Source organism: Panicum virgatum, chromosome 6N, assembly GCF_016808335.1.
Source record: "Panicum virgatum strain AP13 chromosome 6N, P.virgatum_v5, whole genome shotgun sequence".
Lineage (NCBI taxonomy): Eukaryota > Viridiplantae > Streptophyta > Magnoliopsida > Poales > Poaceae > Panicum > Panicum virgatum.
The window spans coordinates 16,469,123-16,489,818 of NC_053150.1; the positions used below are offsets into that span (position 1 = coordinate 16,469,123).

Below are 20,696 nucleotides of genomic sequence, written 5' to 3' on the forward strand. Positions count from 1 at the left end.
TGGAGCTATGGTTAAGGGTCCGATCATGTCCAAACTCCAACAGGCAAACGGCCTTGATGGAGGGATTGTTATCAGGTTGTGTGCTGGGACGTGAGTCTTTTTGCCGAAGAATTGGTAGCCAGGGCATCTTCTGATAAGGTCTTCTGCGTCTAAAACAGCTGTTGGCCAGAAGAAGCATGACCTGTAAGCCTTGCTGACTAGTGTCCTTGATGCGGCGTGGTTGCCGCAAACTCCTTCGTGTATCTCTCTGAGGATGTCTTTGCCTTCTTCAAGAGTAACACACTTCATGAGGATGCCAGAAGCAGAGCGCTTGTATAGGTTGTCGCCGACAAGGACGAAGCCCTTGCTACGCCTGATGATGCGGGCAGCTTCAGCACTTTTAGGATCGACATGTGGTGGAAGCTTAAACTCCTTGATGAAGTCAATAAACTGGATCCGCCAATCTTCTTCGATCATCAGTACTTCTCTGACTGTGGCTAGGGCCTCCATGTCAGTGGCTTGTTGGCTTTGTACCTTGACTGATGGATGATGAAGTTCATGGACAAAAACTCCAGGTGGAATAGCTGCTCGAGTAGATCCAAATTTGGAAAGGACATCGGCTCCCACATTGTTGTCGCGGTCTACGTGGTGGATTTCCAATCCTGAGAACTTGTTTTCGAGCTTTCTGATTTCTTCAACGTATGCGTCCACTGTATCCTTGTTGATGTCCCATTCTTTATTGACTTGCTGGACGACGAGTAGAGAATCGCCATAAACAAGTAGTCGCTTGATGCCGAGAGAGGCTGCTAGTCGAAGGCCATGTAGCAGTGCCTCGTATTCAGCTTCATTGTTGGAGACCTTGAACAAGATTTGAAACACATACTTTAATTGCTCTCCCTTGGGGGAGATGAACAGAACTCCTGCACCGCCTCCGTCGAGTTTGAGTGAGCCGTCAAAGTACATTACCCAATGCTCTAGAACATTATGAGGCGCTGGGATTTGATTTTCCCGCCATTCAGCTAAGAAGTCGACTAGTGCATGTGACTTGATTGCCGTTCTTGGCTTGAAATTGATTTCCAAAGCTCCCAGTTCCACTGCCCACTTTGAAATTCATCCAGTGGCATCCCGATTGTGGAGTATATCCCCCAATGGGAAGTTAGTTACTACTGAGATCTTGTACTCGTCGAAGTAATGTTGAAGCTTCCTGGAGGTGATTAGAATTCCATATAGAAGTTTCTGAATTGATGGATATCTAACCTTTGATTCAGAGAGTACTTTACTGATGAAGTAAACTGGTCTCTGAACGCCATAGGCGTGGCCTTCCTCCGGGCGTTCGACTACTATCGCCGCACTGACTACATGAGTAGTCACAGCGATGTAGAGGAGCAGTTCCTCGCCAGGTAGTGGAGCTGTTAGAGTCGGCGGTGACTGGAGATGGTGCTTGAGGTTCTCGAGTGCTTCCGCGGCTTCTGTAGTCCACTCGAATTTGTCTTGTCACTTTAGGAGCTTGAAGAAAGGTAAGCCCTGTTCACCAAGCCCGGACAAGAATCGATTCAGGGCTGCCATGCAGCCTGTAAGCTTCTGGACGTCCTTGATAGTAGCTGGAGCGTCCATGGCCATGATGGCGTTGATCTTCTCTGAATTGGCCTCGATTCCTTGGTTGCTGACGATGAATCCAAGTAGTTTTCTAGAGGGTATGCCAAAGACACACTTGGTTGGGTTGAGTTTCCAGCGAAATTTTCGGAGGCTATTGAAGGTCTCTTCCAGGTCAATAATGAATTGATCCTGGGCCTTGGTCTTGACGACAACATCATCTACATAGGCTTCAACATTGCGATGTAACTGGTAAGCAAAGCACAGCCGTATCGCACGCTGGTAGGTGGCACCAGCATTCTTCAACCCGAAAGACATGGTCTTGTAGGCATATGCCCCGTAAGGGGTGATGAAGGACGTCTTGATTTGGTCTTCTTCTTTCAGGGCAATCTGATGATACCCTGAGTAGCAGTCGAGGAAGGATAATAGGACACATCCTGCTGTAGAGTCGATTACTTGATCAATATGTGGTAGCCCGAAAGGATCCTTTGGGCAATGCTTGTTTAGATCGGTGTAGTCGACGCACATCCTCCGTTCGTTGTTATTCTTCTTCTGGACGAGTACAGGGTTAGCTAACCATTCAGAATGGTAGACTTCTTTGATGAACCCTGCTGCGAGTAGTTTCGCCAGCTCCTTCTTGATGGCTTCTCGCTTGTCCGGTGAGAAATGCCGTAGCCGTTGCTTTTTTGGTGTAGCTTTAGGGTTGACCTTCAAGGCATGCTCGATTAATTCCTTGGGCACCCCTGGCATATCCGCTGGTTTCCACACGAATACGTCTCGGTTGGCCCTAAGGAAGTTGACGAGCTCGAGTTCCTATTTGTCGCCCAGACCTGCTCCGATGATGGCGGTTTTAGAGTCGTCTCCCTCTTGTAACTGGATAGTCTTGGTGCCCACATCATTAGTTGGTTTAACCGATGACTGGCTTGGCTTCTTGGAAGGCTTCGACTCCTTGAGTGAGAGTTCCTTAGCCGCAGCAAGTATTTCGCTGACAGAGCTGGGGACCCGGATTGTGGCAGCATGATCTATTGCTTCCTTGTCGCACTCGAAGGACTTGAGGAGTTCTCCATGTAAGGAATGTACTCCCATGTTGCCTGGCATCTTGAGGAGCAGGTATACGTAATGTGGTACTGCCATGAACTTGGCTAGCGCTGGTCTTCCCAGGATAGCATGGTAGGAAGATTCGAAGTCGGCTACTTCGAATTTGATGTACTCTGTCCGAAAGTTCTGTTCTGTACCGAATGTGACCGGAAGAGTAACTAAGACAATTGTTATAGAGGAATTCCCGGGGACGATGCCGTAGAATGGGGCCTTTCTTGGAGCGAGTAGACTCATATAGTTGAGGCCCATCTTGGCTAATGTACTTGCGAAGATCAGGTTGAGCCTGCTTCCACCGTCGATGAGTACTCAAGTGAGCTTGGAGCCTTGGACGACTGGGTCGAGTACTAGCGGGAACTTTCTAGGTTCAGAGAAGTTGGTCCGTTGATCTTCCCTGGAGAAGGTAATGGGGACCTCGCTATATTTCAGTGGCCTCTGAATTGCTGGCTCGACTGAAAGGATCTCTCTGAGTAGGAGCTTCTGGGCTCGCTTGGAGAAGCTGGGATCTCCTCCAAATATGACATTGACAAAATTTTGTTGTTGTTGGAAACCATCAGGGTCTTTCTTGTCGTCTTCATTATCTTTGTCTTGTTTTTTCTTAGGAGCGTCTGCAGGTGCCGACTGGAAGGGTTTGCGCAGGATCGTGCACTCCCACATCGAGTTGTTGCTCTTGGGGTGGATTGGACATCTCTTGTTGTGAAAAATCTTTTCAAACTAGTCCTGCGGCTTGTCTCCCTTCTTACCATGTGGGGTGCAATCCATAGTGCTGACAGTGTCGTCAGGCTTGCGTTTATGCGCAGGATCCTGCTGGTTGTTGGGCCCTCCACGGTCGTTGTGGCACTTCCCATTGTTGTCGTTATTACGGCGTGGGAAGCGACTGCGTTCTTGCTCTTCTTCGTCCGCCCAGCGCTGCATCATGTCTTGTAGCTCCACTACCATTTTGGGGCAATTACGCCCAAGTCATGGTACAGAGACTGGATGGTGATGCCGCTCTGGAAGTAGTCGATGACGTCGTCATCGGCGACGTTGGGGATGGTGGCTCTTGTGTCGAAGAAGCGCTTGACGTAAGACCTGATCGACTCGCCTTGCTTCTGCTTGCACATGGACAGGGCTTGTCGAGTAGCTACTCGATGTAGCGACCCTTGGAAGTTGTCGATGAAGGCCTTCTTGAGGTCATCCCACGAGCGTATGGACTCGCGCGGCAAGCTTTCAAGCCATGTGAGGGGTGCGGGCTCCAGAGCCATCAGGAAGTAGAGGACCTTGGTGTTGGTGTCTCCCCCTGCAACACTAACAGCAGTCGAGTATAAATGTAACCATTGAGCAGGGTCCTGCTTACCGTCGTACTTTTGGATGTTCGTAGGCTTGAAATCTTTCGGGTACTCGATGTTGTTGAGGACCCTGCTGAGAGCTTGGAAGCGATCGGAATTGCCTGCAAGCTGCGATCTACGTCTTGCATTGATGATGTCCCGTGCGTCCGATATGGAATCGGCTACCTCTTCCCTGTTATGCTCGCGGTTGTTGTTGTTGCGATTTGGTTGAGGCCCAGGAGCTTGGTTTACCGGTGGTTGGCCACCCCTGGGTCGATGGTTGCTTGCGACTTCCTGATCCTCCTGGTTTCTTTGATTTTGCTGCTGCAGCTGTTGTTGACGATAATGGCCTCCAGGGGTACGACTTGCTTGAGGTATGACTGTTACGGTAGCCCTCGACCGGGTGCCGTGGAGTGAGGACAACGGGTTTTGTCTGTCGAGTTGTTCAACGGCGTTCTTGGCAAGGTGTATGACACGCTCCATCTCCGGGTTTTGAGGCATCTGCATGAGTCGCAAGGTTGCTTCTGTCATCGTGGCGATTGGGGTTCTGAAAACTGGATCCGCGACGTTGTTTAATTCGTTGTTGAGGTTGCGCGGGGGAAGGCGAGCTCGTTCGACAGCTTGAACCCTGCGCTCCCCTTTTCGTTGATTTCTTGCCCTGCGAGCTGTGCGAGTATCTTCATCTTGTGGAGTGTCTTGGGTCAGATTGTCCGCATAAATCTGATCCAAGGCTTCGTTTGGATCATGCTGACTACCTTGAGGTTCTTGGATGATCACTGGTACCAAACGTTCGAGGGAGAAGCTTTCCAGGTCTGAGTCGTAATCAGCTAGGACAGTTTCTCCGGACCCAGTTTCCCTCTCGGTTACGAGGGGAGTACCGTGTTGAAACGGAAGATCGTCAATACTGGCAACTTCCCGGAGGTTATCGAGTACTTCTGCAAGGGTATGACTTTGGCATAACTCGAATTGGATTTTTGCCAATGCATTGGTGATGAAATCCAGGCTGTCTTGAGATGATTCGACTGGATCTGGGTATACGTCGAAAATGGGTGCCTCCCGGCTAGCGGTGACTGAGTGGTTTTCGACGTAGAGAAGATGATCCAAACTATTTTGATTGATGGATCTGATCATCTGTTTGTAAGCTGATGACGAATTGCGCAATCCGAAGACGGGTTGAGCAAGAGGAGTCCCAACCCGAGTAAGCTTCGGTTTGAGATTGATCTGAGTCCGAGTGGAACTCGAGTTGTCTTCGAGTTTAGCCTCGATCTCCTTAGCGATGTCGGGAAGCAACATGATGTCGTGATCGTCTGATCCAGCGAGTTTGTTGGAGTCTTCCGACGTGGTGATCTTCAGTGTGGGAGAGTTGGTTAGGTGGCTGTTAAAGCTGCCCGGACCATTGGCGACGCAGACCCACGAGCCGAAGCCGAAGGTGGCGCCTTGAGGAGGCGCCATCGTGCTAAAAGCGAAGGTGGCCATCGAACTCGCTGATGAACTCGCCAAGTCCCCTACCTGGCGCGCCAGCTGTCGGTGCTTACTGCCAAGCCTGCTCAGGGATACCCTTAGCAGTAAGGTTTGTAGGTAGGGATCGACTGCTCTGAAACTCAATGGTGCAAGGAACACAAAGATTTAGACAGGTTCGAGCCGCGAGTTGCGTAATACCCAACGTCCTGTGTGGTGGTTTGTATTGCCTTAGGTGTTGAAGTGCTTCGAGGGGGTACCTGCCCGCCCTTATATATCCGGGGGGACAGGTTTACATGGAAAGTCCTAACCGAGTACAGTTGGAGTCCCACTACAGCACGATCGGGTAGTTTCCTTTGTACTGCAGCTAGTTCTACACCTATCCGGATAGTTACAAAAGAGGTAAGGTACATCCATGAGCTGTTCCTTACTCTAGAATATTCTATGCCTATAAGCAGTCCTGCTGTCCCGAGTCTGACAATGACTCTCCATCTTCCTTCTGCGCCGTCACTGTAATCTGCAATTTGTGATTTGTTCTTGATTTCCTTTTCCGTCATTATTTCTAGGCCCTTAGGAACTCAATCCTCATCCCTCTGTCCGAGCAACCCAGCATGATTTTCCTAGGCCCCATGAGTAATCCAGATCCAACTAGTATAATAAACTTGGAAACTAGCAGAATCCCCCTCAAGGCTTCAAACATGACCTCGGATTGGTCCCTCGCCTTTAGATCCTGGCCAAACATCATCCCAGGGTGGAGAAACTGGTTTCGCAGAGTAGCAGGCTGTCACCGGGCTACTTGGGATCAATACGACATTAGCCAATGTCTCAATTTGTCTCTGTCTGAAATGGTCAGGAACGAGCCGATTCTCATATCGGCTTCTTTCTTTTGGTCCGATGCTATCAACGCTTTCTTGTTCGGCCATGGTCCGATGACCCCAACTCTGCTACATGTTATGATGCTAACTGGCCTGAATATCACTGCTCCTGACCGTTCCTTTAATTTTCTGGACAAGGCTTCCTTTAAAATAGAGACCAGGACCATCGGTGGGTGGAAAGGATATATCACCAACAACATGAGTACTGGCTCTGTATCATTCAGGGAACACACTACTTTCCTCAACATGTGGTTAGAAAAATTCATCTTTTGTGGCAAAACAGCAGGCCCAACGAACAACACTCTGAAGATGGCTGAAACTCTGGCTAGTGGAAACCCAGTACCCCTCGGCAAACACCTTCTTGGATCAGTTTATCATATGCTTCACCAAGTATCAGCCAAACTCAGGGCCGGTCAACCAATCTCCAATCTAGGAGGTCCCTGGTTGTTTATTCAATTATGTCTGAACATGTATATGCATAAAACTATGGGCATCAAATTGTCAGAAATATCTTTTCCATCAGAAGAATTTGGAGAAGAAGAAGACCCAATTACTTGTCGTTGCACCTCCTTCGGCGAAGAAGCTATCGTGATTGCCAATGACACCAATGTCTTTGGCAAAACTGACTTCTTCAAATACTTCTACAATGGCTTTACCGAAAATTTCACCATCTGGTTTCCATACCATGACGACAACAAGGAATACAAGAACCCCTTCAAGTTCAATGTCGATTCCTAGAGAGATGACGAAGAAACCACAAATATTATGAGAGAGGCCATATCTCCAAGAATCCTGCCTGCTAATTTCACTTCTAGAAAAAACGCTATTGGCTACGAATTCTGCTACCCATCAGTAGTAGCCAGACAAGTAGGATTCGCCCAAGTACCACCTTTTCCTTATTTTGCGGATAAAGTACAAGCGAAAAACTCAATCGGCAATGTTCTTGCATACAATCGGCTGAAAAGTCTGGAACCTGTCATAGACATGACACAACTAGCCAATTGGCAAGCAGCGCCACTCACTGCGATACCCTTCGCACAATGGTGGTCACAATGGTGGTCAGAATGGTCAGACCCGGGGCAGCGGGACTGCTTATAGGCATAGAATGTTCTAGAGTAAGGGATAGTTCATAGATGTACCTTACCTCTCTTGTAACTATCCGAATAGGTGTAGAACTAGCTGCAGTACAAAGGAAACTACCCGATTGTGTTGTAGTAGGACTCCGACTGTACTGGGCTAGGACTTTCCATGTAACCCTGTCCCCCCAGATATATAAGAGCGGGCAGGGACCCCCTCGAAACATCATCAACACCTAAGGCAATACAAACCACCACACAGGACGTAGGGTATTACGCAACTCGCGGCCCGAACCTATCTAAATCTTCGTGTTCCTTGCACCATCGAGTTCCAGAGCAGTCGATCCCTACCTACAAACCTTACTACTAAGGGTATCCCTAAGCAGGCTTCGTGGTAAACACCGACAGCTGGTGCAACAGGTAGGGGACTCGGCGAGTTCGATGGCCACCTTCGCTTTCGACACCATGGCACCTCCTCAAGGTGCCACCTTCGTCTTCAATTCGTGGGTCTGCGTCGCCAACAGTTCAGGCGGCTTTGACAGCCACCTAACCAACTCACCCACGCTGAAGACCACCACATCGGAAAGCTCCAACAAGCTCGCCGGATCAGATGATCATGGCGTCATGCTGCTTCCCGACCTTGCCAAGGAGATCGAGAAGAATCTCGAAGACAACTCGGGTTCTACTCGGACTCAGATTGATCTCAAATCGAATTCTACTCGGATTGAGATTCCTCTCTCTCAACTTGTCCTTGGGTTGCGCAATACATCATCTACTTACAAATAGATGATCAGATCTATCTGTGAAAATAGCTTGGATCATCTCCTCTATGTCGAGAACCACTCAGTCACCGCTAGCCGGGAGGCACCCGTTTCCGACGTATATCCAGATCCAATCGAGTCATCTCAAGATAGCCTGGATTTCATCACCAATGCGCTAGCAAAAATCCAACTCAAGTCCTGCCAAAGTCATACTCTCGCAGAACTACTCGATAACCTTTGAGAATTTGCCAGCATTGATGATATCCTGTTTCAACACAGTACTCCCCTTGCAACCGAGAGGGAGACGGGCTCCGGGGAAACTGTCCTAGTTGATTGCGAATCAGATCTAGAAAGTTTCTCCCCCGAACGTCTGGTTCCAGTAATCATCCAACAAGCCGGAGGTGCTCTTAGCCAGCACGACCCCAACGAAGCCTTGGATCAGATTTCGGAAGAAAATTTGACCCAACACGCTCCATAAGATGAGGATGAAGCTACTCGCACAGCTCACAAGGCAAGAAATCAATGAAAAGGAGAACGTAGGGTTCGAGCTGCTGAGCGAGCTCGCCTTCCCCCGCGCAATCTCAACAACAAATTCAACAACGTCGCAGATCCAGTCTTCAGAACCCTAATCGCCGCGATGACAGAAGCAACCCTACGGCTCATGCAGAGGCCTCAAAACCCAGAGATGGAACGTGTCATACGCGATGACAGAAGCAACCCTGTTGAACAACTCGAGAGACAAAACCCGTTGTCCTCGCTTCATGGCACTCGGTCGAGGGCCACCACAACAGTCATACCACAAACAAGCCGTACTCCTGGAGGCCATCATCGTCAACAACAGCTAGATCAGCAAAATCAAAGGAACCAGGAGGACTAGGAAGTCGCAAGCTTTCATCGCCCTAGGGGTGGCTAGCCACCGGCAAACCAAGCTCCTGGGCCTCAACCAAGTCGCAACAACAACCGTGGGCACAACAGGGAAGAAGTAGCTGATTCCATAATGGACGCACGGGACATCATCAACGCAAGATGCAGATCGCAGCTTGCAGATAATTCTGATCGCTTCCAAGCCCTCAGCACAGTCTTCGACAACATCGAGTACCCGAAGGATTTCAAACCAACGAACATCCAGAAGTACGATGGTAAGCAAGACCCTACCCAATGGTTATGTTTATACTCGACCGCTATTAGTGTTGCAGGAGGAGACACCAACACCAAGGCCCTCTACTTCCCGATGGCCCTGGAGCCCGCAGCCCTCACGTGGCTCGAGAGCTTGGCACGCGATTCCATACACGCATGGGATGATCTCAAGAAAGCCTTCATCGACAACTTTCAAGGGTCGCTACATGGAGTAGCTACTCGACATGCCTTGTCTATGTGCAAGCAGGAGCAAGGCGAGTCGATCAGATCCTACGTCAAGCGCTTCTTGGACACAAGAGCCACCATCCCCAACGTCGCCGACGACGATGTCATCGACTACTTCCAGGGCGGCATTACCGTCTAGTCTCTATACCGTGACTTTGGCTGCAACTGCCCCAAAATGGTAGTAGAGCTATGTGACATGATGCAGCGTTGGGCAGACGAAGAGGAGCAAGAACGCAGCCGCTTCCCACGCCGTAACAACGACAATAATGGGAAGCACCACAACGACCATGGAGGCCCCAGCAACCAGTGGGATCCCGCGCGTAAGTGCAAACCTGACGATACTGTCGGTACTATGGATCACACCCCACGCGGTAAGAAGAATGATAAGCCGCAGGATCAGTTCGACAAGATCCTTCACAACAAAAGGTGCCCAATCCACCCCAAGAGCAACCCCTTCCAGTCGGCACCTCCAGATGCTCCTAAGAAAAAATAGAACAAGGATGACGAAGACGACAAGAAAGACCCCGACGGGTTCCAACAGCCGCAAAACATCGTCAACGTCATATTTGGAGGAGATCCCAGCTTTTCCAAGCGAGCCCAGAAGCTTTTACTCAGAGAAATCCTTTCAGTTGAGCTAGCAATTCAGAGGCCACTAAAATACAGCGAGGTCCCCATCACCTTCTACAGGGAGGATCAATGGACCAGCTTCTCTGAACCTGGAAAGTTCCCGCTAGTACTCGACCCAGTTGTCCAAGGATCCAAGCTCACTCGAGTACTCATTGATGGCAGCAGCGGGCTCAACCTGATCTTCGCGAGTATATTGGCAAAGATGGGCCTCAACTACATGAGCCTATTGACTCCAAGCAAGGCCCCATTCTACGGCATTGTTCCCGAAAATTCTTCTGCACCGATTGGCTCGGTCACCCTCCCGGTCACATTCGGTATAGAACAAAACTTCCGGATGGAGTACATCAAATTCGAAGTAGCCGACTTCGAATCATCCTACCACGCCATACAGGGAAGACCTACGCTGGCCAAGTTCATGGCAGTACCACACTATGTGTACCTGCTCTCAAGATGCCAGGCAATACAGGAGTACTCTCCCTGCAAGGAGATCTCCTCAAATCCTTTGAGTGCGACAAGGAAGCAATAGATCATGCCGCCACAATCCGAGTTCCTAGCTCCGTCAGTGAAATACTTGCTGCAGCTAAGGAACTCTCACTCAACAAGGATTCAACGCCATCCAAGAAATCAAGCCAGTCGTCGGTTAAACCAACCGGCAACGTGGGCACCAAGACTATACAGCTACAAGAGGGAGATGACTCCAAAACTGCTGTCATCGGAGTTGGCCTGGGCGACAAATAGGAACTCGAGCTGGTCAACTTCCTTAGGGCCAACCGAGACGTATTCGCATGGAAACCAGCGGATATGCCAGGAGTGCCCAAGGAGTTGATCGAGCATGCCCTAAAAGTTGACCCCATAGCTACACCAAAGAAGCAGCGGCTACGGCGTTTCTCCCCGGACAAGCGAGAAGCCATCAAGAAGGAGCTGGCGAAACTACTCGCAGCAGGGTTCATCAAAGAAGTCTACCATCCAGAATGGTTGGCCAACCCTGCACTCATCCAGAAGAAAAACAACAATGAGTGGAGAATCTGTGTCGACTACACCGATCTAAACAAGCACTGCCCAAAGGATCCTTTCGGGCTACCTCGCATTAATCAAGTAATCGACTCCACGCCAGGATGTGTCCTGTTATCCTTCCTCGACTGCTATTCAGGCTATCATCAGATCTCCCTAAAAGAAGAAGACCAAATTAAGACGGCATTCATCACCCCTTACGGGGCATACGCCTACAAGACCATGTCCTTTGGGTTGAAGACCGATGGTGCCACTTACCAGCGTGCGATACAGCTGTGCTTCACTGATCAGTTACATCGCAATGTTGAAGCCTATGTTGACGATGTTGTCGTCAAAATCAAGACCCAGGATCAATTTATTACTGACCTGGAAGAAACCTTCAACAGCCTCCAAAAATCCCGTTGGAAACTCAACCCAACCAAGTGTGTCTTTGGCGTACCTTCTGAAAAACTACTCGGATTCATCGTCAGCGACCGAGGAATCGAGGCCAACCCAGAGAAGATCAATGCCATCATGGCCATGGATGCCCCAGCTACTATCAAGGACGCCCAGAAGCTTACAAGCTGCATGGCAGCTTTAAATCGGTTCTTGTCCAGGCTTGGCGAACGAGGCCTACCCTTCTTAAGCTTCTCAAGCGACAAGATAAATTTGAGTTGACTACAGAAGCTGCGGAAGCACTCGAGAACCTCAAGCATCATCTCCAGTCGCCGCCAATTCTTACAGCTCCACTACCAGGCGAGGAATTACTCCTCTATATAGCTGCGACTACTCACGTGGTCAGTACAGCGATAGTAGTCGAATGTCCAGAGGAAGGCCATGCTTACGACGTCCAGAGACCAGTCTACTTTATCAGCGAAGTACTCTCTGAGTCAAAGGTTAGATATCCAACAATCCAGAAACTTCTGTATGGAATTCTAATCACATCCAGGAAGCTTCGACACTATTTCGACGAGTACAAGATCTCAGTAATAACTGACTTCCCGTTGGGTGATATACTCCACAATCGAGATGCCACTGGATGAATTTCAAAGTGGGCAGTTGAACTGGGAGCCTTGGAACTTAATTTTAAGCCAAGGACAGCAATCAAGTCACAAGCACTAGTCGACTTCCAAGCTAAATGGCGGGAAAATCAAGTCCCAGCTCCTCACAACATCCTTGAGCATTGGGTAATGTACTTTGACGGCTCACTCAAGCTCAACGGAGGCGGCGCGGGAGTTTTGTTCATCTCTCCCAAGGGAGAATAGTTAAAGTATGTGTTCCAAATCTTGTTCAAAGTCTCCAACAATGAAGCTGAATACGAAGCACTGCTACACGGCCTTCGACTAGCAGTCTCTCTCAGCATCAAGCGACTACTTGTCTATGGCGATTCTCTACTCGTCGTTCAACAAGTAAATAAAGAATGGGACATCAACAAGGACACAATGGATGCATACGTTGAAGAAATTAGGAAGTTCGAAAACAAGTTCTCAGGATTGGAAATCCACCACGTGGATCGCGACAACAACGTGGGAGCTGACGTCCTCTCCATACTTGGTTCTACTCGAGCAGCTGTTCCACTGGGAGTCTTTGTTCATGAACTACATCATCCATCAGTCAAGGTACAAAGCCAACAAGGTACTGACGCGGAGGCCTTGGCCGCAGTCAGAGAAATACTGATGATTGAAGAAGACTGGCGGATTCAGTTCACTGACTTCATCAAGGAGTTCAAGCTTTCACCACATGTCGATCCCAAGAGCGCTGAAGCTGCCCGCATCATCAGGCGTAGCAAGAGTTTCGTCCTCGTCAGCGACAACCTCTACAAGCGTTCTGCATCTAGCATCCTCATGAAATGTATTACCCTTGAAGAAGGCAAAGACATCCTCAGGGAGATACATGAAGAAGTCTGTGGCAATCATGCCGCATCACGGACACTAGTCGGCAAGGCTTACAGATCAGGGTTCTTCTGGCCAACAGCTGTTTCAGACGCAGAAGACCTTGTCAGACGATGCCCTGACTACCAATTCTTCGGCAAGAAGACTCATGTCCCAGCACATAACTTGATAACAATCCCTCCTTCATGGTCGTTCGCCTGTTGGAGTCAGGACATGATCGGACCATTAACCGTAGCTCCAGGAGGATTTAATCATGTGTTGGTAGCAGTCGACAAGTTTACTAAGTGGATCGAGTACAAGCCCATTGTTAAGATCTCGTCAGACAGAGCAGTGGATTTCATCTCTAACATCATCCACCGGTTTGGATTTCCTCATACTATCATCACATATCTCGGCTCTAACTTCACATCACAGTCTTTTTGGGATTTCTGTGACAATTCTTGCATAGAGGTCAAATATGCTTCAGTAGCTCACCCTAGAGCAAAGGGTCAAGTTGCGCCTATCAATGTCTTAGTACTTGACGGCTTGAAGAAAAGACTCTCCGATGCCAACACCAAGAAAGGTGGTAAGTGGATTCAAGAATTACCCCCATGTGGTCTGGGGGTTGCGAACGCAACCTAGCAAAGCAACTGGACAAACTCCTTTCTTCCTCACCTATGGGTCAGAGGCTATACTACTCGCAGATATCATGAGGAAATCTCCAAGAGTAGAAGCCTATCAAGAAGGAGAGACAGATGAAGCTCGACAACTTGAGTTAGATTCAGTCGAAGAGTTCAGGATCAATGCTTTGACCCAATCGGCTAGATATCTTCAAGGAGTCAGGCGCTATCACGATCGCAATGTCCAGCAAAGATCTTTCAATGTTGGAGACCTAGTTCTACAAAGGATTCAAGACGAGACAGGATTGCACAAGTTAAATTCCAGATGGGAGGGACCTTTCATCGTATCTAAGGTCACAAGTCCCGGATCATACAGAATTACTGATGCAGATGGCAATGAGGAACCCAATTCCTGGAATATTTAACACTAGCGCAGATTTTATCCTTGATCCAAGTAACATGGTGATGTCAGTTGATCTCTTTAATAATGCACAGGTTTTCATCAGTTTTTCGACTACATTAAAGGCAGTTTTCAATCTGGCAGCGTCATTTTCGACTACTCTCCAAAAGGTTCATCCAACCAGGATAATCTCCACAGATTCATACTGACCTGGATAACCTGTTCAGGATAGCTTATACAGTTTTTCATCAGGATAACTATACAAGTCACATCCTTGTCCTCGATATAAGGGCACAACCTACTCGCTAGCTCGAGAAGGTATATGGATACCTTTACTAGTTTGTCCATCTTGGGTAACTCGACGGAGTTCATCCTAGCAGGTCAACTATAAGGAACTCCGACCTTGCACCAAAGGCAAAACTACTCGCTTGCTCGAGTACGTTATGGATACTACTAAAATTTGTCCTTCTGGGGTAACCTGACGGGGTTCATCCTAACCGGTCAATCTTAGTAGTTACTCCAGTCTACAAGTTAGACACCCTATTCGCCAGCTCAAATAGGTATTGGATATTTTTAAGATGGTTTCGTCTTGGATAACTCGACGGGGTTCATCCTAACATATCTATCTTAAAAACTACTCCAGTCCGTGGTCAGGACACCCTACTCGCTTGCTCGAGTAGTTTATGGATATCTTTATAGTTTTTTCTATCTGGGTAATCCGACGGGATTCATCCTAATTGACCAACTGTAGATATTACTCCATGTTAGCATTCTACTCGACTGATCGAGTAGTTTGTACTTATCCTACGCTATCAGATCATACTTCTGAAGATACAACAACAGGATAAAAGCAAAATATATACAACGACAAGATCTTACAGAAGATGACAGGAACTGTTATAGGCAGATCATTCCGTCAAGTTCTTCAAAATCTCCTCAGCAATTACTTCCGACTCTTTACAATAGCCCTGGAATTTCTCATCAGAACAATCAGGAGCTATTCCTTTAGCTATGGGACCTAAATTGTACTGAGGCAAGTAAGACTTGACAACTCCAATCATATGAGTCAGATAATTCTTGGAGGTGGCCGTCATGACGTCGAAGAATTTCTTGGGAGCCTCCTCTAGACGCTCTACCAAAGATTTACAACTCGACGACCCCTCTTCAGAATCTACCATATCCACAATAACTTGAGCTGCTGCTACTAGTCGATTATGGTCGCTTGGAGAGTCTGACGGAAGGATATCTTAATGATTATTCAAGGCATTGATGAAGCAATATCAAGATAAGGATCAAAATACTTACAAGCTTGAGCAATCTGTAACTGTTCTTGGAGCTTGGCTTTTTCTTCCTCATGGCTCTTGATCTGCCGCTTCATGTCACAAAGTTCTAGATGATGCTTTTGGTTCACTTCATACAGCTTGTTCCGAGTAGCAAGGGATTCATCTAGTCGTTTGGCAATTAGAGCATTTTGCTGCTCCAAGGTTTTTTGATTGTCCACAATTTTATACAAGGCATGAGACTTTAGGAAAGACCGATTGGCAACTTCCTATAAAATTCCAAAGTGACCTTGGTCAGATGTCACCAACTACTCGACACAAGCAAGCAGCAGCAAAAGAAGGTTTACCTTGGTATATTTAAAGCACCATTGCATGGAATCTACGAGCTTCTTTAAATTATCTACAGACAGCAATGGATCATCAAAGAGCTCCTTTCCTAACTCCTCCTGTGTAGACTGTGGCAAAGACTGAAAGGGTACCAATCTAACAGCAGGAGTCTTCGACCCTTCAGCTCCACTATTGCCAGTTCTTGTAGCATTTGAGGTACCCTCAGTGGCTGGGGAAGGCGTATGCTTGGGTGCTTCAGGGTTTGGCTCATTCGATGTCCCAGACATGTCTATATTCATCGGATTGGCAGCTGGATTTTCAATCAACCCGATTACTGGAGATTCGGGGGTGGATCGAGTACTTGTCTTTGGACTACTCTCCATCCAGTTACGGAAGTCCTGGATCTGGTCCTTCTCATGGACTGGGAGATATTGGATCCTAGCCAAGCGAAATTTGAAATAAGAAAGCTGAGGCAAACAGGATCTAATTAAAGAATGTCAGATTCTTACTGTCCACTGTCTAGACGATGTATTTTGCTCTGCAACATAGCTGCAGGAGCTACTTTCCGCTTCTTGCCATCATTAGAAGGAGCAACATCTACTAAAGTTGGAGGCATGCAATACCATGTCTTATAATTTTTCTGCAAAAGAGGCAAGAATTTGTTAGAAGATTAAAAACTTTATCTACAAGTACTCGACAGTGTTTTTCAACACTTACCCTGGTCTTCTCGGGAGGATTGGCCGCCCAGAAGAGTGCTGGTAGCTTCAAAGACTTCTCAAAGTTATCGAGTACTTTACAACATCTTCTGATTGCTTCGGAATGAGCCATTGCTTCGAGTGACAGTCTGGTGGGATCCTTTGTACCTTCATATCTGAAGGCGGGATGTTTCCGATGCTGGAGCGGCTGGATCAGACGGCTCACAAAGGAGAAGACCACATGGTCACCGGTTACTCCTTTGTTTTTCCAATTTGCAATGGCTCCAAGGATGCACTCGACTTGCTTACCACTAGGTCCTGTACTCGACCAGTTTCCTTAGACCTGGGGGGCACCAGGAACTCTTTCTAGGAGCGGAGATTCAAAGTTCCCGACATGAAACCAGAATTTTTTCCACTCGATTCCTTTACCCGCTGGATCATAAGCTAAGTACTCATCCTGAGTCTCAGGGCGAAGTATTAGTTCACATCCGCCAACAACAGAAGGTTTAGTGGCATTTGGACTGGGTACAAGGACGAAGAAATGTTGGAAAAGATGGAAATGGGGAAGAATTCCAAGGAATGCTTCGCAGAAATGAGTAAATATGGAAAGATGCAAGATGGATTGAGGAGTGAGATGATGCAATTGAATTCCCCAAAATTGCAAAAGAGCATGGAAGAATTTAGAAACAGGAATGACAAGGCCACGTTCCACAAAATCACGGAATATAACGGTCTCAAGGGTACCTTCAAAGGGATATTCTTCTCCTTTGCCTGCGCGCCATTGAATCATAGCCTGGCTTTGAAGAAGACCCATATTCTCCAGTTCTTGTACAACTGCTTGGGACATTTTGCTTTTACGCCAGCCCGTTGAAAGATTTGCAATTGCTTCATCTTCAACCATGGATTTGTCCTTCCTGGGAGCCATCTCAAGGCCACGGGTTTAGGCTCGGGGGCTACGAGAGGGGCTAATGGATGTCTCAGGCAGTTGGGAACTGTAAATTTGAATTTGACGGTGGCCAGGAGTCAAGAGGATAAAAACCCTAGGAGTTACCAAACGGATTTATATGGTCTCTAATGGTAATTTTGTGAATGCTTGGAAGATCAACGGATTGTTTCCTTCTCAGGAAAGTTTCATCACAAATTTTGTCAGGAGTTATTGATTCTTAAATCTAAAATGAGAGATTTAAATTCAAGACTCGGGAGCTACGGGATATGTGCATCAGAGATATATTTTTCAAATTTCTTTGGAAAATAATAAAGGAAAAAGACTGAAGTGACTCTCAGCCTGATTCTGCGATTCAACCTAAGGCTCGGGGCTACTCCATATGGAGCACGAGTACTTCACGCATCATATATGATCCAGATTTCGGGGCTTGAGCACCTCACAGCCTCGGGGCAAACGGAAATACTTGAGGACTACTCGACATATCTGAAGGAAGGCCCAGAAGCAACCAGAAGGATGTTCTGACTACTCGAAGTACTCGAAGACGCCCAGCCAAGTACTCGATGACTGCAGGACTCGGCTACAAAGAGCTCGGGGGCTTCTCAGACCCGGGGCAGCGGGACTGCTTATAGGCATAGAATATTCTAGAGTAAGGTATAGTTCATGGATGTACCTTACCTCTCTTGTAACTACCCGAATAGGTGTAGAACTAGCTGCAGTACAAAGGAAACTACCCGATCGTGTTGTAGTAGGACTCCGACTGTACTGGGCTAGGACTTTCCATGTAACCCTATCCCCCCAGATATAAAAGGGCGGGCAGGGACTCCCTCGAAACATCATCAACACCTACGGCAATACAAACCACAACACAAGATGTAGGGTATTACGCAACTTGCGGCCCGAACCTGTCTAAATCTTCGTGTTCCTTGCACCATCGAGTTTCAGAGCAGTCGATCCCTACCTACAAACCTTACTGCTAAGGGTATCCCTGAGCAGGCTTGGCGGTAAACACCGACATGGCAAGAACACCTTTTCTGCGGTTCACTAAAGATCTACTGCATCGCCTTGGATGAAAATTATCAAGGGGCTGATGATGAGGTACATACAGAAATTTCTTTTGTTGCATCTTTTCATCTTATACTGCTTCTATGTATTCTAACAGACGCTCTTAACAGGTTGATGGTACTTCACCCCCAACAATCAACAGAAGCGGGCAGCCGATCAAATATTCTCCGCCAACAAATTATCCTCTTATCAGCTATGATGCACCAACCCTTGCTGACGTCGCTACTGGCAGAAAACGCAAGATGACCAGCACTAAGAGGATAGCCCAGAGGACTCAAGGTTCTTCTGGCCATGCTTTGACCATCACATCGGCACAAGATGACGATGTCCCAACAGATGCTGCCTCTCCCCCATCAGAAGGTAATAGTCAACTTTCACTTTCCTCTCTAATTATAATGCACACCTTACTGATCATACCATCCGGCATTTAAAACATAGCTGCCAAAGATATAAACGAAAGGGACACCCAAGAGATTACTTCCCAAACAGCTCCAACAGTTTAGGTAACTTACTCGTTTATTTACTGTTTTTAACGTCTATCTGATATTTGCTTCTTCAAAATCAGATCCAATGCTTGCCCTCCAAACGGGCAAGAACAACTTCCTCACCGGCTCAGGTAACATAATTACTCTCTTTCTTTGATCGAATATTGCATCTGATTCATTCTTATTGTCCAGCAAACATCAATCATCATGCAAGAGTTACCATCCATCCCACAAGATGCTTTCCCTGATTCTGTCGCCCCAACATTGTTACTCGCATCCTCCTCTGCACCGGCTACTGATGAAGCCCTTCTGAGACAAGTAAGATATTCCTTCACCCTTTCAGAAACTAAAAAAGGGAACAACCGATTAACATTTCCTTCTTCCTTATCAGGCACAGGACAGTCCAGACAACAGTCTGTTCTCCTTCCAGCTTGGAACAACCAGTGCAGAAGACGAGGTTATATCATCAGCAGAATCGGCTCCATTATCAGAAGAAACTAAGGCCAAGCTTCAGGAAATTCTACAATTCCTTAACCAAGACATTGGTCAACTGGTTTGAGATGCTGAGCCGATTCGGACCATCTTGAAATCTCTGAAAGGTATTCTTCCCGAGTCTCTTGAAGAAGCACTGCACCCTGCTGCTTATATCGAGAGCCACCAGATTTTAGTTCTCAAAGCTCAGAAACGCCTCTCTGATCAGCTCCACCAAGAGCAAGCGATCAAACAGAGAGATGACCTGAAAAACCTTGTGGAAACAACTAGCGGAAAGATTGTCTCCTTAACTCAATCCAAGGCAAATATGGAACAATCAAAAATAGACTTGGAAGCCAAGCGAGAACGCCTTATCAAAGAACTGGAGCAAGTGACCCAAGAGATTGCCGATGTAGACAATAAACTATCTCAACTTCCATCGGCTCTCCAGCAACTTGAGGCGGAGAAACAAGAACAAGCTCGTCAGACCTACCAACTCCATAAAAGCATTAAGCCAATACCAGGTTCTGCTGAAGCTGACAACAAGGAAATTCAAGATGCTGATGACATTCGCCTGCGTGCGATCTCTGTGATCCAGAATGCTCTCGGATCATTGTAAAACGCTACTTGTTCTTGTTGTGGTAGAAAAAACTTCAACTGATGTATTGCAAATGATGCTTAATTCACAACCTCTGTCTTCAACAAATATAACTTTTTCTTTTGTATTATTTGGATTTTATTGCCCAAAGGTCGATACAAAATTATATCGACCATCAGTAGCCAATGTTGTCAAAACACTATTGGCTTTCTTTTACATTTTTTACTCTAATGGCGACATCTATTATGTCGGCTATATCAAACCCAGCCGATGCTCAAATCATCAGCTTTTACAACGCAACTCAAGACTCATCTGTAGATCCAACTGTCCGATCTGATGACATCTCATAATCGACAATCTTCAAAAACTCTGTCTCCCATGCTTGACCAGAAAAACATCCTACCCTTTCATAGCTTTCTTCATAGGCTTCTGCCGATGCAATACTAAATGACGAATCAGCAGCAATGACTTCAACAACATCGCCGATCCATTGTATAAGACATTGATGCATGGTAGATGGTATGCAACAAGTGGCATGAATCCATTCTCTCCCCAACAGCAAATTGTACAACCCCTTCCCATTAATAACAAAGAAAGTAGTAGGAAGAGTCTTACTGCCGATGGTCAAATCAACACATAATGCTCCAACTGCCGGAGATACGACCCCTTCAAAATCTTTGAGCATCATATCTGTCTTAGTCAGATCCTCACTACCTTTCCCAAGTTTACGTAACATGGCATACGGCATTATATTTACCGCTGCTCCTCCATCTACTAGCATCTTTGTAACAGGTTTACCATCAACAAATCCCTTCAAG

At 47.2% G+C, this 20,696-nt stretch overlaps 1 protein-coding gene across 3 annotated transcripts; it reads left to right on the forward strand.

The window, feature by feature from the left end:
* Window positions 1–18,158: 18,158 nt before the first annotated feature.
* LOC120678894 lies at window positions 18,159–20,008 on the forward strand. Of its 3 annotated transcripts, XR_005676867.1 has the most exons (6): window positions 18,159–18,357; window positions 18,435–18,684; window positions 18,763–18,827; window positions 18,890–18,940; window positions 19,002–19,127; window positions 19,201–20,008. XR_005676867.1 is itself a non-coding variant. In XM_039960337.1 (5 exons), exons 2-5 carry the CDS (start codon window positions 18,643–18,645, stop codon window positions 19,366–19,368), a joined length of 387 nt encoding a protein of 128 aa, XP_039816271.1. In that variant the 5' UTR covers window positions 18,162–18,357; window positions 18,435–18,642; the 3' UTR covers window positions 19,369–20,008. The 3 variants fall into 3 exon arrangements, 1 of the variants encoding a protein (XP_039816271.1); XR_005676868.1 differs by lacking the exon at window positions 18,890–18,940; XM_039960337.1 differs by lacking the exon at window positions 18,763–18,827 and having other exon boundaries at window positions 18,162–18,357.
* The last annotated feature ends 688 nt before the right edge of the window (window positions 20,009–20,696 follow it).